The sequence below is a fragment of the Aedes albopictus genome, chromosome 3 (assembly GCF_035046485.1).
Source record: "Aedes albopictus strain Foshan chromosome 3, AalbF5, whole genome shotgun sequence".
In the NCBI taxonomy this organism is placed as follows: domain Eukaryota; kingdom Metazoa; phylum Arthropoda; class Insecta; order Diptera; family Culicidae; genus Aedes; species Aedes albopictus.
This window is the reverse complement of record NC_085138.1, coordinates 190926562-190951085: the sequence shown is the minus strand read 5'-3', so window position 1 is coordinate 190951085 and position 24524 is coordinate 190926562. Positions and strand designations below refer to the sequence as shown.

General features: G+C 37.6%; 1 protein-coding gene and 1 non-coding gene across 3 annotated transcripts; both read right to left on the bottom strand.

Annotated features, from left to right (window-relative positions):
- Window positions 1-519: 519 nt before the first annotated feature.
- On the bottom strand, window positions 520-8219 carry LOC115261469 (uncharacterized). 2 transcript variants are annotated; one of them, XR_009998813.1, is made up of 2 exons: window positions 7797-8219; window positions 520-879 (listed from the first exon to the last, which is right to left on the bottom strand). It is a non-coding gene; the product is annotated as an uncharacterized LOC115261469 (transcript). The 2 variants fall into 2 exon arrangements; XR_009998812.1 differs by having other exon boundaries at window positions 7819-8219.
- Window positions 8220-10407: 2188 nt separating this feature from the next.
- Window positions 10408-20470, bottom strand: LOC109429114 (uncharacterized). Its single transcript, XM_019704961.3, has 5 exons — window positions 20340-20470; window positions 19940-20066; window positions 19619-19879; window positions 11024-11074; window positions 10408-10962 (listed from the first exon to the last, which is right to left on the bottom strand). Exons 2-5 carry the CDS (start codon window positions 20051-20053, stop codon window positions 10879-10881), a joined length of 510 nt encoding a protein of 169 aa, XP_019560506.3. The 5' UTR covers window positions 20054-20066; window positions 20340-20470; the 3' UTR covers window positions 10408-10878.
- Window positions 20471-24524: the final 4054 nt, after the last annotated feature.

The following is a 24524-nucleotide window of genomic DNA, read 5'->3' as shown; positions in this document are numbered from 1 at the left end:
TTTTACTTAATATCCATTTACTATTTTATTTAATTTGCGAGCTTGTCGTGGATACCGCTATGAAATCCTCACTCAAGATTACCTTAAACATTTTTCAGCCAATAATTTTCAAAAATTTGATCAGAAATTCCACCATCGGAAATTTATTCAAAAATTGCATTACTTTACAGCAAAAGGCATGTGCCCCTTCCTTTGTCCTAGCACCGCCTGCGCGCATCCGCGAAGTAAGCGAAATAATGTTCGAAAATAGATTATGGCGATCGTCCGTCCGTCAGCGCAGTCAGCAGTCGAATCAGCACGGAAGCAGAAGCAGCTGTTCCACTCGAGCTTGCTCATGACCAGACGATAAAAAAAACTTTCTCTTCAATTTATAATGATGTTATAAAAGCTGGCGGTGAGTCACCGAAGTAACTGGAATCAAAACAAAGAAATGAATCGCCCTTGACAAGGGATTCTACGCAGGAGTTATCCCAACCGGAAGGAAATAAAACCATGACGACTTACCTTTTGAAATCTCGCATCAGACGTCTACGGGCAGGAGTGGACATTCTGCTTCGTCACACGCACACAGGCAGTGCCCTTCCTCTTGGGTTCCTCAGAGAATTTGCCGAACGGGAACGCGACGGAGAGGATAAACTCCGGCCAGTCCTCTTGCGGTTCACGCAGTTGAATAACCGGTCAGCTGTTTTAATCCGTTTTTCCCCGCAACCGCGCGAACCAGGCAGCACCTCGCAGAAAATCCTCCGGGTTTCCTATTCGGTTTTCTTTATGTAATTTTCTCGTGTTTGCTTCCTTCCTTATATTTTTCACAACGCTGCTGCTCACTCACACACTGCACAGTGGTCCAGAATGGTGTTGTTTTGGTGATGAATGGAAAACCTTTTTGAATGAAAAGTTGTCAATGGGGCGAGTCAAGATCAGTTTGGGGTTGTTCGTATTTTAGCGTAAAGTTTCGCTATTATTAATTGCTAAGGTGAAGATATGAAGAAGCCACACCTCGAATGTTCAAAAGCACAAATTTGAAGAACGAAATCTCACGCTGGAAAGTCGATCGTTTAGTCACCACCAGCGAGTAAGGGAACGTCCATAAATTACGTCACGCTTTGAGGGGGGAGGGGGGGTTCAGCAAAGTGTGACGACCCATACAAAAATTTCAGAGGTCTCATACAAAAAGTATGACATAGGGGGGAGGGGGGATTGAAAATGAACAATTTTTGCGTGACGTAATTTATGGACGCTCCCTAACCAATCGATCAACTTTTCAGCGCAAACCGACATTCGGTTTTCCAGATTAGTGCTTTCAAAAATTCGAGGTGTGGCTTCGTCATACCTTCACCTTAGCAATTCGAATATTGGAGATTGCATGAATTTTTAAACTCTAAATAGGGCATTTTTGTTTATTTGCACACTACAATATATCGAGATATCGAGCTGGTCTTATTGTGTAGTCATGGAATCTTCAAAGATCTTTACATATGTGACATCTAAGGAATTTGTGGAGCGGACCTTGTGTGATGGTTAAAGCACGTGACTATCACGCCGAGGACCTGGGATCGAATCCCACTCCCGACAAATTGTAATTGTAATTGTAATTGCTCAGTCCACACCCAGGCCGACAACTGTCAACCCATCTGCTTGTAGGCAGATGTGGACCTACTAAGCCTCCCCCGTTAACATGTCCTACACCGAATTAGCACACCGGGATCTTCCACAGGCAGGCGCTGGCGTTACCAGTCCCAACAAGTGTCAGATACATTAAATAGATGGGGTAGAGGATATAGGAAGATGTGGGAATAGGATGGGAAGAGGCAGAGAATGAAGAGATAGTAGAGAGGTTTCGATTTTGTTGCTTTCTTTGGAATCCCGACAAACTCACACAAATGTGAGTTCTTTCTTCGGAAGGGAAGTAAAGCGTGGGTCCCGAGATGAACTAGCCTAGGGCTAAAAATCTCGTTAATACAGATAAAAAAAAATCTAAGGAATTTTGCTAATGATTTGTCAAGGAATATATATACGAAATCTGGCTAGGATTTCACCAGAAATCCTGTAAAAGTTTCAGAAGATTGTTTATTTGACCATTTAGGCGTCATGTAAAACTTCTCTTACTTTTCAAACAAAATTTTTTGGCAAAGTATTGTGGACATTTGATAACACTTTTAAATGTAAATTTTTGAGCAAAACTGAACAGAGCCGTTTTTTTTTATTGAAAACATGATGATGAGTCGAGTCAAGTACGAGAAACTAAAGACGACCTTGCACTCTTGTAGTTGAGGTCGAAATATGTATTTGTCATGGGATGCAAACACTTAGCTGGAATTAAGGAGCAATACTTAACCCGATTTTCTTTTACTTTTTAGAAAGCAGTTTTAAACACGCAAAAGCATAAAAAGGCAGCTGCTAATTACCTAACTCTTGTCTCTATCCTAAAGGGCTTTAGTTTTTAAGATCCTAAAAAAGTTTGTTTTGACAGAATAAATATTATCGGCCATTATTATCCTCTTTTCGAGTTACCTTGTAGTAAGTTTAAGAATGAAGGGTTTGTTGAAAAATGTGGGAACATTTTTCAGCATTTTCTTCAAAGTATCCATGATCCTTTTACACAGTTACATATCAAATAATACGAAGTTCCATAATCGGATTCACACCTATCACTCACAAATAAATCAACTTGCTGAATATTCGCCATGTGACAGCTGAGGCGGCAGTGGTTAGTCAATGCTTTGACCAGCATGATGTAGTTCTGCTTAGACAGATTTGTATGACACTCAGTCACCCTTGAAGATGGCTCAGTGCGATCAATTTTGCACTGTAGGTAGGGTCTTGTACCATTTGGGCAGGTGTACCTGTTTTGGGCGCTTGCCGCTATAACAAAGTCAATTTCAAACCGATTGATTTGAATTTTTGTATAGAGTTAGGCACGTACAGAATCTAGCTCTGTACAAAAATTCAAATCAATCGGTTTGAAATTGACTTAGTTATAGCGGCAAGTGCCCAAAATAGGTACACCTGTCCAAATGGTGCAAGACCCTACTGCCTCCAAACTATCCCAGTATTATTTGTGCTGAGTGACAGAACAGGTTTCAGCTTTACCCAACACTCCGATAACGGAATAGCTCAGATTATGCTTTATGAATGAAGCATTATAACTTTGCTCAAAACGTGCTGGATTGCATTCCGCACATAAGAGCAACGATTTCGGCCTGAAAAACGGTGCAGTTTCTACCAAGTGAGTAAAACTAATGTAGCCTTAGCTCACGAGCGTGGACAACACCAGCACCTGCTGAACCTTTTAAAAGGGGAGTCATCAGCGTAACATACAATGCCCTCAGAAATACTTCTTTCTAGATAATCAGATGTCCACTCTTCTCGGGAAGGGAATTTCGTGGAAAATGTCATATACGGAAAATCATTTGGTCCAAGGACAACTGTGGCGCAATTTTACCCTAAGTGGAAACAACGAGGTGTGTGTTGATCAGCGGTTCACAGGAATTTCCTCTAGTAAACGGAGTACCGATAGACGGTAAATGCAAGAAAGTGCTCCTTGTTTAAGATGTATGTGTAGTATGGCAACGTCAAAGAGAACTTCGAGCGCTGCCGTGGGAGTTGAAAAGAATGCTCCAGACATCGCCATTAAGCACATCCTTTGGAGATGGTATAATTTTGATTGGATTGTTTGCTTCGCCCTTTTGTCACCACACAAGACACCCATAGGCCAATAGGTTCACCGGCATTGCACGAAGCCCATGCATCATTTGTTGTTGCTCAATGTGAGGTGTCCAGGAAAACTTGGACTTAAGAATAACTCCAACGTACTTTACCTGATCAGTCACATTGATTTCAGATTCAAAGAGAAGAGACGTAAAGGTCGAACCCCATTTACGGTTACGCCTTTCAGTGAAAAAGGACATAGATGTTTTACTCGGATTAACCGAAAGGCCATATTGGCGACAGCACCCCTAAACTGTGTGGCTTCGTGGTCGTGCGGCTAGTGTCACCAAGCATTTAATCGCATCGTGCTAGGAAGCATGGGTTCGATTTCCTCCGCAGCTGTCAGGAAAAGTTTTCGGCTGTGCCACTGGGCGTTGCATGTTAGTCCGTTGTCTAGTGTCGTGCTTCCTTCAAAGAATGTATAAGCTCACTGTAACCATTGAGCGTGTCCGTGTCTATTAACTACCTGGAGGGCGCTTTGCATCAGATCGAAAACGGTGCTGATACACATACCGACTAACAATGTTAGGTAATCGTCGGCAAAGCCATAAGTAGGGAAATCGCTATTGTTGAGTTGCTTCAATAGCGTATCTGCTACGAGTTTCCACAAGAGTGCTGATCCACAAACGCTCAATTTTCTAATCGCTGCTTGACGCAATGTCGGTTTTTGAGCATTTGGTTAATCCTATTTTAAATCATTGGAGATATACCATGACTCCGTGCGACTCCCAATATGGCATCGAAAGGCACGTTGTCAAAGGCACCCTCGATATCTAAGAAACACCCGAACAAGATTGCTTTTGAGCGAATGCTTTCTCGATATTGTAAACAACCTTGTGTAAGAGATACAGTGGAGTTAACAGTTTGATATGCATGTTAATTTACATGAAGAAGCACGTTGACCAGATGAACATCGCTGATGTGATGATCCACAATGTGTTCTAAGCATTTCAGAAGGGGTTCATTCTAATATTACGTAACGCAAAATTTGGCAATCCTAGACCCCCTCCCTCCCCCACGTAACAAATTTTGTATGGAAAATTTTGAAACTTTGTATGAAGCGTAACACGGAGCCAGACCCCCTCCCTCCCCCCTTAGCGTTACGTAATATTTGAACGAACCCAAGAAGAGGTCAAACTGATAGTTCTAAAACTCTTTGTTTCTGAATACGACACACGACCCACTTTAGAAATAAACTTTACAGTATTATCCCGACAAAATTTGGTAATACCTATACTGCCCCCACTCGCATAACAGTCCCATTCGACTTTTCATCACTTTTGAGTTAACGATATGAATAGTAATCATTTTTGATGTACTTCCAAAAACAACAATAAAAATTACGAATTTTTATGTCAATGTGTAAAAAAAATACCAAGTTATGAGCGTCCCATATCAAAAGTACCCGCATAACAGTCCCATCATGGATTTTTATGTTACGTAACACAAAACTGAACAACTTTGTAGTGATTGTAATATTTTTTACAGTTATATATTCATGTGCAAAGCAATCTGTAAAAGTTTCGAAATGATCGAAATATTTTTCAAATTTTGGCAATTTTTTCAAAGTTTTATATGGAAACAAGTTTTCAAACTTCAAATGCCGTTTACTCAATTCCTACTTTTTGCAAATGGGACTGTTATGCGAGTGGGGGCAGTATACCCTGTAGCAAAACTGCAAACAAGTATTTTTTTTCCAAACACGTTTGAAATGAACAAATACTTTCTGAAGCAAAATGGGATCGATCCCATCTGCCCGGGAGATTTGAGAGGAGCAAAGCTGTTTAGTGCCCACGCAATCGTTTCAATAGTTACAATGCTCCGCGCCGAAGCCAGAGATCAGGTTCATCTGAAGATGTAATATTCACACATCCGAGGAAGTGTGTGCTGATAAGTATCCCGAAATTTCATCATCAGAGGAATTGAAATCGCCATTTGGCAACCGAAGTTCGTTCACTCGGAAATACTTAGATTTCTCAAGGATTTTGTTTAATCGACTGACTTCACTCAAACTGGAAATATTTGTACAAAGGCTTTTTTAGCCGGATCGTTTAGCAGAGAGCTTTCCTGTAGGCTTTGCGATCCGACCTAAAAGCCTCCGAACCAGCCGAACATCGTCTGTCCCAACTCTTTCTACATTGTCTACAATGTAGAAGAGTTGGAAATTTACTCGAAAGGGCTTCTAATCCCGTCAAGTAATCCAAAATCTACTTTAGTATTCTATCCAATGCATTATACTGCACTGTACATAAATTTTCCCGCAAAACTTTATCAATAGTTTACAACCCCCATTCGCACAACAGTCCCATGTGAATAGGAAACGCAGCAAACATGGGACTGTTATGCGAATAAGGGCAGTTTACCAGAAATTACTTCTGTTGGAATAGAGCTTGCTGACGTTTATTCACCTCTCTCTTTCAAGCATGCAGGCGGGATAGGATTTGTTTTCATCGGGAAACCTTTCCTGATGACAACAAATCCTATTCCGCCTGCATGTTTGAAAGAGAAAAGTGAATAAACGTCAGCAAGCTCTATTCTTTACACTTCAAAGATAGTGTTGTGTTAATTTATTGTTACGATATTGCGTTACATGTTATACATTTGCTAGTAGATCCCTAAACGTTTGTAGAGCTTAGGTATAACACAGGCTCATGAAATGTAGCTTCAATCTAATATTCAGCCTGTAACTTTCAGACCATTTCGAACGAGACATATAAATGGATCCCTAGCACGGACATCCAAACGTAGAAGTGTTACATATGTTAATATTAAAACACGAATCGGGATGCCCAATTGGAATTCAACAAAATCTTAAACAAAACACTAGGTATGTAAGCAACATATGTTCCGAACAAAAAACAACCTACGAGAAAAAACTCAAACACAGGATCATGAACAATTATGAAACCTCGTCTAGTACAGTCGGAACCCGCTCGTTGAGCCACAACCTCCACCCAACCAACGAATTCGATTCGCTAGTTGGGTGAAGTGACAGCAGCACAAGGGGCGTGCGCATTGTTTTTTAAATCATGTTTAGGGTGGAAGCAAAAAGGAAAATTTTTCAATTTGTTTCACATTTAGAGCAAAATTGATACGTTTTGCTAGATACATATATGGCCAATGCGAGAAACATTTTATTTTCACCCATTTTTAGTCGGTGAAGTGAAAATATAGATGTTTATGAAACCACCCGGACCAAAAGCAAGCACAAAACGCTTTCAATGATCGACAAAATAAAGATTACCGATGTTTTGCATTTGTTTCGAAGTAATTGTACATATTTTTTTTTTGAAGAAATATGAAATAGAAATTCTTTTCGATTATCAGTAAAGTTAAAGAAACCAAAAACTCATTAGCTCGCCCCTCGGAATTACAGATTGGTTGTCATTTTCAGTTTGACATTTAATTATGACATCCAGGTACTTTTTAGTTGGCTGACAGCTCAACTAACGGGGCCCCAACTAAAAAGTCACCCAACTATTAAGCCCCCAACCAGCGAGTCATGACTGTATTAGATTTTGCTATCCATTGATATGCATGTTCCAAATATGATAAATGTACACACTAAGATCAGCTCGGTATTTTTCCCATCTTTTTACTGAGTTCTCAACAGCAGATTTAACTCGGTACGCTCGGTTATTTATTTTGCGGATATTCTGTAAATGAGTTACCGAGCTCAGCTCACAAACTGTCAAAAGTTACTGAAGCACGGTAAATATCGTTACTGGTGAACGGTAAATACGATTACCGAGTGTACCGAAATAAATCTGCTGTTGAAAACTCAGTAAAAAGATGGAAAAAATACTGAACTCAGTGAAAAAATTACTGAGCTGGAACATCTGAATCTTAGTGTGTATACCTAATTAAAAACCATGTATAAATTTTGACAAAAATAAGTTTAAATAATTGGCATCTTCATAAATAATGTAAAAAAGCAGCTTAGTCCCCTCATTTACATCCTTTTCATTCATGAAACATTCTTAAAATTTCTGTGTCAAAACAACACCACCCTGGACCACTGTGCAATTGAATAATCTAGTGTAGCCTGTGAAGCTTTTTTTTTTTGCTCTTCTCGGTTATTCACGGACACGGGAGAACACTGCTCTGCACCTTTCTGCTGCTGCTCCTCCGACCTTCCGCGCGCCTGGCTAAACGCTAATATCACAAAAATATTCGGACTCTGGGGGGATCGGATTCCAATCGATATCAGCACATTTCGCGACTACGAGCGGTTGGCAGACCGTGGCGGACACCCGGGACGCAGTTTAACTCCCGGAAAAGCACGAAAATTAACACTTTCGGTAGGCGACGACTGGTTGGTTGGAAAAATATAAAGATGAGAGTGAATGACGTTTTGTGCTGCTGCCGTTCCGCGAGACTGATGAAGAAAAACGGTGAGCCCTGCGGGAAAGTCACGCGCACGACGGACGGGAGTTTGGTCGATCTTGACGCGGATGACGTTTTGCTCGATTTTGACAGCGCACTGAGCGTCAGACGAATGTCGACTCGGTCATGGGGCGTTCAGAAAAAAAAGTTGTCTCGATTGCGCATGATTTTAATGCATCATCATGGCTAGTTAAGAACTATGATTTTGGATTCAAAGCGCCAACTATTATTGTCATACTGATACTGTAATGTCATAACACTCACGTATGAAAATCATACCGATGACGTATAAAAGCCGAACCTATGTCTTATGACTATCATACATATTTTTATGAAATATTTCGCACAAATTAAAAAAAAATCGCAACCTGGAATCGAACCAGGAACGTCAAGGTTGGCGAGTACGTGCTTTACTCATTCGCCCATCGACGCTTCGGAAGTTGAAGTGGTTAGAAGCCAATAAAAGGTTTTGTTACGTTTTAGCAATGGTGTTTCATAACATATCTTATGATTTTCATACGATGCTTCTTATGAGATTTTTCATACGACATGTCTTATGGATTTCGCTTTTCAATGTATGAAAAGCATACGAGAACTATGAAATGATGAAAAAATAAATATAACTGATTCATAAGATGTAAACTATGAAAAACATACGAACAGTGTAGGAAAAATTTGGCGTTCGATTCGAAAATCTATGAGTTACAGCATTTCCACCCACAGGATCAATTTCGCAGATACTTACTTTTTTTTTGACAGTTTTGTTCTCTTCGTCTAAGGTTTTGCTGATCTGCTGATCTTATTAGATTTGGTCTCAAATCCTTCGCAATCACAGATTAGAAGCTGAGTTGTAATACCCAAATTTCAGGCAAATTGGCCCACAAAAACACTCCATGACGAAGAGAACAAACCTGCCGATAATACCCTTAGGGGTGATTTCTTCACCCTGGCTTAAGCGATAAGCCAGGTTTAACAATAGAGTTAATAAACTATAGAGGACGAATGTCGCTGGTGTTCCTTTTGTTCTCGCTCGGGAACATGTCTGGTATCTATCTGTCAAACTGCATACTTTTTTGCTTTGACACTTATATCCCTGCCTATTTCCGCCAGCAAGAGATGTTTCGGCGGCGACGCCAGCGACATTCTTCCTCTATAGTTTATTAGCTCTATTGGTTTAACTATATGGGTAAGCCTGGCTTACCGGTTAAGCCGAGGTGAAGAAATCGGCGGTTAGTCACCCTAGTACACATATAAATAGTGTAAGATCGAAGACTACTTTATCAAGAAGACATGCAACTCTGTTATTTTCCATACTAACGATGAGCGTCACCGACGGCACCGCCGCCTGGTGAGCTAAGGTGGTACCTTTGTATATAAGTGTAAGAGTGTATTGATGCGAGTATGAAAATTTACACACACTATCATGAATAGTGCCACCTTCATCCGGGGTGGCGCTGCTAGCAGTGACTCCCGATTTTCAGCAGTGTTGCAAGTCTTCTTGATAATGTGGTCTTCGGTAAGATCGTGAATAGCGATTTTGCATCGAATCTTGTTTTGTGTTTCAAGATGGGCCTAGTAGGGTGGGAATCGCAGTGGGGTGACACAGCTGTCAAACTCGGTACATCGCCGCTTCACCCATCATCGTTTTTGGTACGGCGCGTTTTGGTACCCACTTTCTGGTCGGTTTACCCTAACTTGTTCCTGATTTTCGGGTGTGTGGCTCGTGTGTTGCTAGTGCTTATTTCGGAAATTACACATTTTGAACGAACTCGTTGTTTTTGGTGATTGTTTCTCTTTCTTTATCACTTTGCACGATATTATGTATAGCAGCGAAGCAGTGTCGATGTTTCCAGCGCATTTTTTCCATGAATTAAGCAATCAAAACAAAAACATTGGACGCCATGTTTAATCGAATGCTGGGTAGATGATTTTGGCCCCTCGTCATCCCCCTGGGGAATCGCGCAATATTGATGTTAAAAAAGTGTTACGCTGAATTCATCATTGCACAAAGAAAATGTTTGACAGATCTCAGGTCACATTGACAGTTAACGCATGAGCGAAAAAAAGGACAAAAACGAAGGACGTCTTTGTCTAACTCGTGCAGAACTGTCAGAGTGAGTAACCTATTGTCAAGTCGTGTAATGAAGAATGGTAGAAATTGTCTTTCAAAAGAAGATAAAACAATCTTATACTTCTGATTTGAATGTTTTATTTATTCGCAATAAAAGATAAACGTTGCGGATATTGTTTTGTTTAGGACGGTACACTGCCTGTGATCGCATAACTGTCCCATATGAATAGGAAACCCAGCAAATATGGGACTGATATGCGATCATAGGCAGTACAACTGAGATTCAGTTCTATTATCGAGAGATTACTAAAAATCAATGAATCATATTTAAATAGTCCGTACATAGAGGTACAAAATCGTTAATGATAACATCATTTGAATAATCTCCATAAAATACAACTATGGATTGATATTATAAAAAATCATTTTGATCTTGATTACATTAATCCTATATATTAGTGTCAGCTACTTGTAAAAAAAAACCTACATCTATAAATACCATCGACGGAATGAATGGTCCAAGGCACTTCGAGAATCGAAACTTGAAAAACGCATGTCCAAAATGGGCCACAAACGTTTTCCTCCAGTTGTGCGCATTACTACTCCTCTAAACGATGTGAGTAGCATTAATACGTATGCACGTAAGTAGTTGCTACATGTTTGGTCAAATCTTGTAAATGAACTGGCTGTTTGTGTGGAAGTGTGTTAAATCTCTAAGGCATCAGCAGTTCAATGTTTGGCGACTGCATGTCGACGAAAATTTGATACTGCGAGTATACGCACATCCAGCAGTAGATCTGCAAAAAGGAAGGGTAATGGTAATAAAAATCGTAATTTGATTCAGCGGATTCTACTTACATTGTACGCCATCCATACCCACAGGATCAAACTGGACAGTGTTTGTTGAAGCTGCAAGAAAAATGAATTTAAGAGTTATATATTTTCAAATATAATAGCTAAATAAATAAGTAAATCAAAATCTAAATATTATATAGGTACTCTGAGAAACCAAACTACTGAGTTCTCCAAGCAAAGTCTCATGAAACCTATTGCCATAAGTCCGTGAACGGGCAAAAAAAATTGGCATTTCTGCAATAGTTCCAGAAAATTCTCAAAGGATTTTTTTAGAAGTTGTACCAGAGGGTTTCCCAGAAGATTCTCAAACAGAACTCCTGCGTTATAAACTAACTTATTTCACAGACAAACAGACGTAACACTTGCGAAATTTCCATCGACCACGCTTTTAACGATCATTTTAAATTTTCATAGTTGTGGCTTTCACAATCAGAGGCGCGCGCATCGTTTTTCTTCGCGTTTGACGTTTCACACTAGCGCCTTCTGTTGGCGATATTGCACAACACAGTGATTCGTGCAACTTTTCCACCAGGTGATGGTAGTGTGAACTGGACGATGGATTTCCATGAAAATCGTTCAAGGTATTACGTCTGTTTGTCTGTGCTTATTTGTTTAAGCCTTTCTTCGGGGATTTTTAAAGAAATTTTTCCGGAGACCCTTCCAGGAATCCTTTTAGAAATCACTTTGGGATTTATTTCTTGGCGTTTCTCCTGAACTATTTCAAAAAATTTCGTCTGGAATTATTGTTCAATAATTCGACGTATTCCCGCGGTTAGAAGAATTTCTTCATAAATTTCTCCAAGGTTTCATTGAGAAATACCTCAGGGATGGCCTTTAGAAATCCCATCAGAGAATTTCTTTGAAACTTCTCCATGCATTTCTCATAACATTCTTCTATAAATTCCTACAAAGTTATAAGAGTTCCTTCAGGCATTCCCCATGGATTCCTCCAGGAACTCCACCAACTTTAGAAATTGCTAATTTTTGTTCAGGAATCTCTTCAGAAATTTTCATTTTTTTTTCTAGGAATCTCCTGAGGTATCTTCAGGGATTCCTTTAAAAATTCCTTCAGGCAATCCTTGAAGAATTACTCAAACCAAACTCCATTATTTATGTAATTTCATAAAGTACTTCTGTAAAAATCAGTAAAAGAATAGGTATCTGAAAGAAATCCTGGAGGAATTTCTGAATGAATCCCAGGAGATATTACTGAAGGCATCGCAAGAGGAATACCAAAAATGAAACCTTCTAAAAAATTCTTCGGTAACCCCAGGCGAATGAATCAAAATAAGTTGTTATCTAACCCGACGTTTCGACACTTTGAAGGAAGACACCATCCAAAGTGTCGAAACTTTGGGTTAGATAGTAACTGGTTTTGATTCAATGAGACTGCGTTGCAACGACATCCGAGTTGCACATGCAAATTTTGATGAAACCCTTGCTTACATTCATGATGAAATCCTTATTGAACTATCGAATGAGTCTGGTGGTATTTCTGAATGAATTCCTGATGAAGTTTTAGATTGCAACCGTGGAAGAATTTTTTAACCCTTAACCCTTAAATGCGCAATGTTGTTTTAAAACAACATACCTAAAAACGCTCCAAAATAATTGACCTTCACTTTTATTATTAATTATTAATTTATTTTTTAAATCAGTTTTTTATTGTCGTGCGCCTTTAAGGGTTAAAGGCGCACGACAATAAAAACTGATTTAAAAAATAAATTAATAATTAATAATAAAAGTAAAGGTCAATTATTTTGGAGCGTTTTTAGGTATGTTGTTTTAAAACAACATTGCGCTTTTAAGGGTTAAATAATGTTTGAGGGATTTTTTGAATAATTTATCTATCTTATTTCTGTAAAAATCCCTGGAGATATTCTTAAAGCATTCCTGGAGGATTATTGTGAAAGAAACCCAGGGAATTTGCTAAAGCAATTCTGGAAGGAGTTGCTAAATAAATTTCAGAAACTCTCCGTCAAAAACCGTTAATAAAACTCCTAAAGAGATAAAAAAATAAATGTTTAGAAAAAATCTTGAAGAAGTCGCTTGCCAAAATTCTCGTGAATGTTTTTTAAAGAAATCTCTGAAAGAATGTCTGGAGAAACGCTTAAAACTTCTGTAAAGATTCCCAGAACAATCTCATGGGAAATTTCCTAAGGAATTTCTGTTAAACTTCTTAGGAATTATTTCTGAAGAAATTTCTGAATGTTCTTAAGGATTCGAGTAAAAATTCTTAAAGGTATCCTTCGAAAATAAATTAGAGGAATTTACTTGGAAATACCTGGAGGAACTCATGAAGAAATCTCTATATTTTTTGTACAACATATGGAGGAACTCAAGGCATCCCCAAAAAATATGCCTGAAGGAATGTTGGATATGGGTTTCTATGAGAAATCCCTAGAAAAAAAATCTGAACTCCTAATTTGATAAAAATAAATAGCTGTAAAAATGTTTGGAATCCGGTTTGGTTTTCTGAAAGAATCCCGGGAGAAATTGCTGCAATAACTCATAATGGAATTTCTTTGATATTAAAGGCTTTCTAGATTGGTGAAATTTCTGGAGGCTCTTCTAAAGGAATTTTTAGAAGAAAATTTCATAATGCCTTCCAGAATGTCATGCGTAAATTGCCATAGAAATCTTCCAAGAAATATGCCAAGAATGTGTTTGTGGATCTCATGAGAAAACCACAACAATTTTTGAAAATCTGTAAAGTTTTACCAAAAAAAAAAAACTCGCGTAGTTTTACAAAAATACTACGCTCAGTACGGTCCACTTTTGGTTAAATCTAAGAAGGTCCACTATTGCCACCGATTTAACATAGTAAGAGAATACGATCTACCCGGGGGGTCCACTATAGGGTAATTTTATCGAGATTTCAAATTATTATTTTATTTTATCGTTCGGGTTTTGTGTGCAATGTGTATGTATGAAAGATATAGAACTTGTTCTGCAACTATTGGTATAGACAATTCAATTAGAATATCATTATGCTTTTACGATCATAGCAAAATTCTACTACTAAGGAGCAGGGATACCAGATGATTTTCTGTATCACTCGTTCAAAAATCTGTATCCCATACAAAATTTTGATGAAAAATCTGTATCCTATACAAATGAAAAATCTGTATTTCATAGAAACGCAATCTGTACAGATGCTCAAAAATCTGTTCAGGATGGCCACACAAAATCAAAAATGAAATTCCCGCATTTTTCCCGCATTGATTTTAATTTCCCCGACTTTTCTTTATATGCTTTTGGAGCTTCCAAAACATCCCAAAATTCAAACCTTTAAGTGAATCTGTAAAATTTACTGGAATATTTATTTTATAGTGTCAGTGTCATACTGGGATAGCAACGTAATTTTTCGAAGACGTTAAAAACATATCAAAACAATTATACATGTAACGTCTCAGCATGTAACATATGATTGAAGTTTGTTTTTTATTCCACAGGTCCCATATTTGAATTTATTTGTATCGAATTCTCAAAAGATTTTTTGCGAACCCCTCAATCCTTGTAGGATGTTGAGTTTAATATGACCCAGACAGGCTCGCTGAACGTGCTCTACACCACCGTGGTGCACTTAGCCTAGCATCTTAGAAAAGTTAAGAAAAACATTACATACAAAACAAAACATTCCAGTTACAAATCTGGACAGACAAATGAAGCACTCTCTGTGAATTCCTTAAAGCGATTTGTTTTCACTATCACGGAAATTCTGAAGATGTGAATCATGGAACTCTTGATGTAATTCTAATATAATTCCTATAGGTAGTTCCATTAGAATTAATGGATTATGGTGAAATTCTTTGAGGAATTCTGGAAGAAGTTGAGTGCAAAAAAAACGAATAAATGTATGATTTTTTTTTTCAAACACTGCTGATAAATCAGGAAGCCTATGAAATAATTAAGTTTACACCTAATTTATCAGGAAAAGAAATTCCGTAAGAGTTACAGCGTCATATGCAAACCATTGGACTAAAAAATAGTCAAAATCCATTAACTTATACATAGTTTAATGTTTTAAATATAGGGAGGGTTTTTGAGGTCTCCCCAAGGTCTCCCTGGAGATTTATATAGCAAAACTAGGTGAAAATCTCTAAACCAGCTTCTGGAAAAAGAAAATGCACTCAGAGAAATTTATGTTGGAGCTTCATGAGTGATTGAGGTGAAGTAATTTCCCTCAAAACAATTTAAAATAACTGGGGATTTTTTTTCCTAAACAATTTGTAGTTGAATTTGTGGAGAAATCCTCAATCCCTGATAAACAAAACTTTGATTTAATTTCTAATCTTAGTTTTAAAGAACTTTCTTGGAAACTCGCGAGTAATTTTGAGTGGAAACTGATGAGTAGGGGTTACATTAAAAAAAAAATAATAATCATAGTGCAAATCAAAAAATGCATCCAACTATTTATCAAATTGCTCTATGAGTTTAAAAATAATCATGTACAGCCATTATTATGTTGCATTCAGAACATTGGATTAACCTTCCATTCGAAGCTGAAAGAAATCAAGAAATGGGCTTAAAATTTTTCCAATACTGGCGTTCTTCTATCTTTTGACCTTATAGATTTCAGTAACAATTCTCGCCAGAAAATCCTACAGAATTGCTTCTATACATAGTTTCAAGAAAGACATAAAGCAATTCTTTAGATTCGCATTAGGTAACACAGCGCAACATTTTTTTGCCTCAAGAGCAAACTTATGTGTCTCCGAAGGATTTTGGGCCGCTGAATCCGAATCCGGGCTCAGATTTGCTCTAACACGTCACAATTTTGAGCTATACCTCAATTTATAGAGCAAAATATGCGATTTTGGGCTTTTTTGACAGCAAGCCATTAAGCTAGGAAATATATTTTTTAAGCAATCAAAAGGTTAATTGGTCAATTAACATCTAAATTAACGACTCATGCAAAATATTTCGTTTTACTTAATCAAATTTCATAGATTTTAGCATTTTATGTTAGTATGAAAACTTGCATGCAACTTTTGGAGGGTGACTTGTATGGGAAATATCGTACCTAACATATATCGCTTAAAACTATCAAATTTGATTAGGTAAAACGAAATATTTTGCATGAGTCGTTAATTTAGATGTTAACTGACCAATTCACCTTTTGATTGCTTAAAAAAAATATTCCCTTGCTTAATGACTTGCTGCCAAAAAAGCCCAAAATCGCATATTTTGCCCTATAAATTGAGGTATAGCTCAAAATTGTGACGTGTTAGAGCAAATCTGAGCCCGGATTCGGATTCAGCGGCCCAAAATCCTTCGGAGACACATAAGTTTGCTCTTGAGACAGACAAAAAGTAAATTTTTGTTACGCTGTGTAATAGGTAAAAAACCTCTACATTTCTGTTCAAAAAATTCATACGAGCAACTTTTCAGATTTTCCGATGATAATATGAGCAATTCCTTCAGCAGTTTTTCTTGAAATTTTGCGAGTAATTCTTTGAAGGGTTCCATAAAAAATCTAAAGAATCCAGTCTTCCATTTGCTTCCATTTTTATGTCTATAATTGCAAAGATAATATCTTCAAGTAAACTAAGATGACCGATTTATAGATATGGTGGTTCAAAAAATCAAGATTTATAAAAACTAAAAATTTACAAAAAATCATTACTTTTGAACCAGTTGACCGATTTATTATTATTTGTTTGAAAGATATTGTCGTTTTCAGGAAAAATCGCTGAGAGGGCCAAACTGTATTTAGAAAATTCAGAAAACTCGACGTAACATATCAAATAGCAGAGATGTATATTTTTTAGTTTTTGGGATATGATTTTTTGTATCCTCATAAAACTATGCGTTGTATTGTTTATTTGAGTTATTTCTGTTTTTGATATACATAGTTTTATGAGGATCCAAAATATAATCAAATTCAAAAAAGTGTCTTTTATTGAAAAAATGGTAGTAATTTTCCGAAAGAATTGAAAATGTCGCTATCGAATATTCTTACTATGATGGCTTCTGTGATTGCAGAAAGCTTTTCTGTAAACTTATTTAGAGATTTCACTAGAAATACCGTTAAAAAATCCTACAAAGCAATAATTTTAGGAAGTCCTTCACTAACGAATTCAGGGAATATTGAAAAAATTTTGTTTTTTACATTAATTGAAACCTTGGCCCAAAACTTATTCACATTGGCAAAATTCCACAAACCGTACCAGCAGGAACTACTACGGAAACAATCTTATTTGTGCTTATTTCATGGTTTAGTCAGAGAATCTTCTTCAAAGTTCACCAAATTTGTTATATAAGATATACCCAGTCATATCGCCAGAATGCCAGTAAATTTCCACCTTAATAGAATTACACTGATAATTCCAGACACCCTGCAAATCTACGTAATTCCTCGATAATATTCGGAAAGGATTCCTCGGCAATTTGCGTTGTGTATTCTGCGAAAAATCATTAAATTTATTATTGAAAAAAAAAAATCGAGTGCAATTTCCTATGGAATTCATAGACCTTTCTGGTATATTGTGGAAATACTTCGGAGAAGTATTTCTTTGCATTTCTGCTGAAATCATTTAAAAAGCTTTTCTATCAAAAATTCTTTATTTTTTTGCGATATTCTTTGCGTTTTTAGGGTTCAATTTTTTTCAAACTAGTTCGAATCGTATTTTTAAAAAATGTGATTTATAATACATATCCGGACAATATAAAGCTGTCATCCGAATAATATCTACCAAACAAGAAATCACTCACTGTGCAGCGGTCCTGGTGTGATGGTTAAATCTGGGAGCGAATCCCAATCCCGACAAACTCATGAGGAAGAATTTTGAAAGGGAAGTAAAGCGTAAGTATAACGGTCCTGAGAGGAACTAGCCTTGGGCTAAAAATCTCGTTTAATATAGATAAAAATCACTCATAATTCAGAAACCAATAATGATCATCATCAAATGTTTGGATAATGTAATTTTCTTCATGAGATAGAAGTATAGTATAATTGTGAAATTGTTGTAAGAAGTTGGAATTTGAAATGAGTAAATCTAAGTTTGGGTTTACAGTAGACGTTCGATAACTGCAACATGTTTACGTTTCACTTACCGAATAAATTCGATAACTGCAACAACTGACAGACGTCACATAACTGTCAGTTGCTGCAATATGCAACCAATGTGCATTCGGGAAACATCGCATTGCAGCCAAAGAGCATGCGAAAAACATCGCATCGCTGTTGACATTTCATTTTGACGGATAGCGGTGCGATAACTGCAAAATTGTTGCACTTAGCGGACTTGCAGTTAAAAAGCATTGCAGTCAAAGCGTTTGCACCGAGCGAACGTCTACTGTATATTCTGAGGACATTACACATCAATTAAAAATTCCCGATCATAAATTGAATTCCCGACTTTTTCCCGCATTTTTCCCGATGAATTTCTATTCCCGACTTTTTTCCGCATTTCCCGAGTCTGTGGCCACCCTGTGTATAATACAGAAAAATCGGTATATATGGCATCCCTGCTAAGGAGTCCCCTATTGATTAACATATCCTATTTACCAGTGATTTTCAGGTTCACTGAATGGTACAAATGAAACGCAAGAGTTTCATCTCTAGCATAACGAGTGTTAAATAGATTCGTTCAGTAGGAAAGAAACTGTAAACGTTTATAATCTTTCACTGTTCACATTTTTCATAAGTTTCATGTAAGATTAAGATCAACAGATTATTCTGGAAATGTTCTACGGATTTCTAGCGAAATGCATCTATAAATATATAGCGGATCACTCTGCAAGATCCACTAGTAAGTCGGACAAATTATAACCGAAACTCAAGTCAAAACTTCTCTAACAGCTTCTGATGGATCGAAACCCTGGAAACAAATTCAATTTTTAGAAACTTATGTTCTTTGAACGTTAGAGAAAGATGCACATCATATCCGTAGTGGAAGTATTGGAGGAACTGTCGCAGAATTTCTTCAGAAAAATATCTTGAAGTTTCCGCTACATTAAGCGCGTTCAATTCAAAATTTGTATAGTTTTATCAGAAACTCTTTCAAGAATGTATAGAGGTAATCACATTAATTATTATACTGGGTAACCGAGAATACCTAGAATTGGAACCTTGAAAAAACATTAGGAAAGATTCAAAAAATGAGAATGATTTTGCTAAAAAAGTTGGTGAAACTTCTTCTCAAGCAAAAATTTTACTGTAGAACTCAAGCGCACAATCCCGTGTCTGACGTTTTCTATTTCAAAAAAAGGAAATGAATACAGATGTCTGGAAAAATTTCCGGATGAGTTCTAGGAGAAAATACCAAACACTTTAAACTCTTCGAATGATAGTGTTATAAGTTTTGAAACATTCAACAGTGGAATTATTCCGCCCTCTAATGCTTATCCTATGACCATGCCAAATTAATAAATTACGGAATTAAAAGATATAGTACTGATTACATTCCCACCAAAGTTCCCATGACTCGATAAATATACAAGATGGTTTACGTATGATTAATAAATTCAATTACAATTACATTCATTCGGGTATTTTGCTTAGAGGGTTTGAACCGTCGGTACATGATTTAAATTCTTAAAATATGTTTTTACCACCTGTCCATACCATAAAAATTTATCCTGTATACTTACGTAGATATAGTAACCACCGATCAACCACAGTCCAAACACGAACTGGAACAGAATGGCCACTCCGAACAAGGTCAACCAGGGAAGCATCCAGCCTCGGGTCGTTGTCTTCAGCGAGTAGCAAATACCAAAGGCCGACAGGATCAGCAAAAGGAAGTACGCAATGAAGAATCCTCCAACGACCTGCATCGAGTCGCGAATGTCTGTCTCGAACAGCGGAGAATAGAGCTGTGAAGAGTCTCCGCCCGCGAGCATATAACCAGTCTGGAATAGAATGAATTATAAGTACATACGAGAACTTCATGTGTGTTTTTCTTTACTTACCATGGTTATTAGCACAATGCACATTGCCACAGTGTAAGCGGCAATCGCGTAGCTTCCGGACTTAACCGAATTGGACCAGATGCATGGAGACCAGCACGATTCCAGCCAAACCATTTTGAGGAGTTATCTGAAAAATATGAAATTCATAGGAAGGTAAATTAAACACAAGCCTGAAAGCCTTAATTAATTAATATATGGATTAATATTCCATTTTAGAGCCGTTTGTATGGCTAGTCGACTTAAGCTACGTGACGCGTTCCAGAGATGCATCATGAGGAGGCACGCCCATTTAAATCATTTAAATCCCATTAATGAAAACAATGACCAAACACAAATGCAATTGCGCTCAGGAACCATATAAAGCAACGCAATTATGGTTTTGCTTGAACATAATACTTACCTTGTGTAACTGATTAACTACTTGAAGTTTAAAAAAGTTTAGTCTAAGAAATAAGCGCATAAAACGAATAAACAAAAAACTTTTACTGCCGCCGCGACGAGCTGATGGTCAGAAATCTCACTCAAAATATTTATGTCGACTTTGTTGACAGACAGGCATAGATATATATTATGCAAAGATCGGCGCACACGCCACCTCTGCTAAATGAGCAGGAAAATTCGAGCAGGAAAAAAGCTCACCTAAAGCGCCGCCTATACCTCACGGCACGAACTTCGAGCAGGAAATATTTTTTTTCCTGCTGACTTCACATTTTTGAGCTTTTTTCCTGCTGGTTTCACAATTTTGAGCTTTTTTCCCGCTAACTTCACAGGTTGAGCTTTTTTCCCGCTAATTAAAAAAAACATAAAATTCCTAAAATTCAGTTTATGATAGATTGAAGGTTGCATTTGCATGGCGATGTTGGTGATGTCCGGGTAAGTTTTTTATACAAAAATGTTACTTAAATATATTTGCGAATATTTATGCTTTGCTTTCTAGAGAAAGTGCCCGCCAAACTCATGAAAATGAAATCAATCCCTACTGGACGTGTGGATTTGAACCGCAAAATGTAACCGGCTAGCGTACGCAAACGAGGCATATAAGAGCCGATGCACACGAGCGTTAATTGACGCTGCGTGAATTCACGCTGCGTCGCCGCAGCGTTCCTGTGGGGCATGCGTTGGTATTGCGTGCCGCACACGGTGCGGCGCGGTTGCGGTGCGGTAGCGTTGCGTTCTCGTGTGCATCCTCCCATTTGATTGTGTGTAACTCAGGACGCACTTGCGTGCACGCTGCGTGGACGCGCCGCCCGTGTGCATCGGCTCTAAATCCATTGATGTGTGAAGCTTGATATCGGACAATCATGACCAGAGCCCGGAGTACCGAGGATAGCACGTTTACAACAGCGTGCCCGGAAGATTATAGGGGAAGGCTGTCAACAATAAGCTCGGTGAGTCAGCAGGAGCGATGTTGTGGATTTACCGGCTACTTGTATTCCACCGGTCACTTCAGTAGGGTAATTGTTCCTTTCATTGTGGTAGTACCTAATGTTGCGGTACATAATGGCAATTGAGCACTTTTTCGACTGAAATGTTACCAAAAGGCATTTTTTAATAGATTATTATTATTAATATTTATAAGAGACACTTTACCACTTATGTGACGTTCGTGTCTGAGGGTTAATAGATGTATTATGCTTAAATTATGAGATTGCGCTTTTTGTGTGCTTTAAGATTTGCCAAAAACCTATTTAAAAAAAAATCCTTAATATTTCGGCTGCTGTCTTCCTATTGTTCCTAATGTTGCGGTATCCCATATGATTTCAATGGGATACTGCAACATTAGAAACCGAAATCAAATTTTACCTCCATAAAATCCTTGACCTCATGTAAAGTGGCAACCAGCAACAAAAGGTTATCGTTTACAATAATTAATGATCGAAAACAGAGAAACGATAGTTTTTTCTATATTTTTCCAAGCAAATTTGAAACTACCGACTAACGTTTTGAAACCCTTCATTAGATGGTACGATCATATTTTTTTAAATTAATTTACCTTATTACCCCCTGGCCAAGTTCGCAGGGGTTGGCGGTATTAAAGTGAAGGAGTTTCATTTTGATTATTGTAATGTAGTGTTCTTTAGTGAAACACCAAATACATAACCTTTTTTTAACACTTCAACGGTTCATCACGAACCAGCGGCTGCAGATGGAGTATGGCTGATCATGCATCAGACATGCCTCGATAAACACGGAGGAACCGCCGAAGCTCAGTAGAGTCTATTCCCAATCAATAGTTTCATGTCGGTTGGATTTGAGAAGGTTTTGATGATCGTTACAAATCCTAAAAAAGTATTATAGGATTTGTGACAGGTTTTGGAACCTTTTACAACCAGCTGTCTTCAAAATGTTGTTTGGACTTTCTTTTCCACGTTTCTCGGTTGATTTTGATTAGTAATGTATTAATGTCATAGTCGCTTTTTCGAATTTTAACTATGTTGGTCATATTTTCTTTAATAAAGCAATTAACCTTTCAGCACGCGCGCTGTTGTAAAAAGTTCAACACTACCAAAAAATCTCACTCGTCGTATTCAGCGCGAGCGCGGTGCAGTTTTGGTTGCTAGATAACGCGCGTGTGAAAGGTTAAAATCAACCGACGATTTAATAGTGGGAAGGAGATTTGCAGCACTTAATTGGCCTCCTAAAGTGAGGTTATGTTTTGTGAAATCCCATTTCGTATTTTAGTGATTGAGTCGTTCCAGATAATCTTTTTTGTGGGATCGGGGTAGATAAAATCGTTTTATAGGTAAATTTACCAAAACATTGATGAATAAACTGATGGGGAACTGGTATTTCGCTAATTGTTGAACACTACCCAAATGTTGAACAGTTTCTGAAAATTTTATTATAAATCTTACTTAAGTAATTTTCGCTCAACGTAAACGTATGATGTAGATGCATATACATGTGTGTCACGATATTGCTCCAATTAAAATTGGTATACATATTTCACGTCAAAAATATTGATTGAAAATTTTGTATCGCTGATGGCAAGAAAACTGCACAATTCTTAAGATTAATGTTAAGAAATTGCTGTTATGAAATAAGCTTTGCGGGCAAATCGACCACAAATATCAAAGACACACCATAGTTACAAGAACTGGAAGGATGTCCTTAACAGTTTAAAATTGTTTAAAATCATATTTTCATTGTAATTTAATTTGAAAAAAAAAATTCTAATCAAACTATCATTCACAGCGTAACAAAAATTAACTTTTGGTCTGTCTCAAGAGCAAACTTGTGTCTCTGACAGATTTTGGGTCGCTGAATCCGAATCCGGGCTCAGATTTGCTCTAACACGTCACAATTTTGAGCTATACCTCGATTTATAGGGCAAAATATGCGATTTTGGGCTTTTTTGACTGCAAGCCATTACGTAAAAAAATATTTTTTTTAATCAATCAAAAGGTTAATTGGTCAATTAACATCTAAATTAACGATATGCAAAAAATTTCGTTTTACCAAATCAAATTTGATAGTTTTCAGCGATTTATGTTAGGTACGATATTTCCCATACAAGTCACCCTCCAAAAGTTGCATGCAAGTTTTCATACTAACATAAAATGCTTAAATCTACCAAATTTGATTAGGTTAAATGAAATATTTTGCATGTGTCGTTAATTTAGATGTTAATTGACCAATTAACCTTTTGATTGCTTAAAAAAATAGTTCCATGCTTAATGGCTTGCAATCAAAAAAGACCAAAATCGCATATTTTGCCCTATAAATTGAGGTAAAGCTCAAAATTGTGACGTGTTGGAGCAAATCTGAGCCCGGATTCGGATCAGCGACCCAAAATCCTTTGGAGACACATAAGTTTGCTCTTGGGACAAAAAAATGTTGCGCTGTGTTATCCATGATCCAATTGTTGAACACTTGCATGTTAGCATGACTGCCAGATTTTTTTTTCACTTTTCCTAACCGTGCAATTCATGGGGTTTCAAGGGCATTCCAGGGATGTTCCAGCTTCAGGAAGGTTCCAGTGGTTTTCAATGGGTTTCAAGGGCGTTCCAGAGGTATTCAAGAGGAATTCAGGGGGTCCCAGGAGTATTTCAAGGCGTTTCAGGAGGTTCAGGAGCAACTCACGGGTTTTCAAGGGATTTCAGGGTCGTTTCATGAGTGTTCCATGGGTTTCCAGGAGTATTTCAGTCGTACTTTTCTTCTGTAACTTCCGCTTCTAATCAAATCTTTTCAGCCATTTTTGCATCTAGTCTAGTCCTGTTTAAAACGATTTCAATCCACTAATTGTCACTAAGTGGGACTAGCTGAGCACAAAACACGAAAAACCCTGAAAAATTCCGCCAGAGTAAAAAAATGTCGCGTCAAATTTTATCAAATGTTGGACCACTGTTGGACTCACATCGGATAACTGTTTGATCTACGTTGGGTTTGGTGTCCAAAATAAAAACAGGTGAATGATAGGTTTATGTCGGGTTACACGCCATCAATTACGAACAAGGCTTCAAGCGTCCAACAATTAGCGAGAATCGTCCAACATTAGGATGAGCTAGCTTGAGGAAGCGTTCAACATTTGGGTTACAGACCTCCCATACAAATGTTCTATTTTCTCTTAGAAAATGGAATTTAA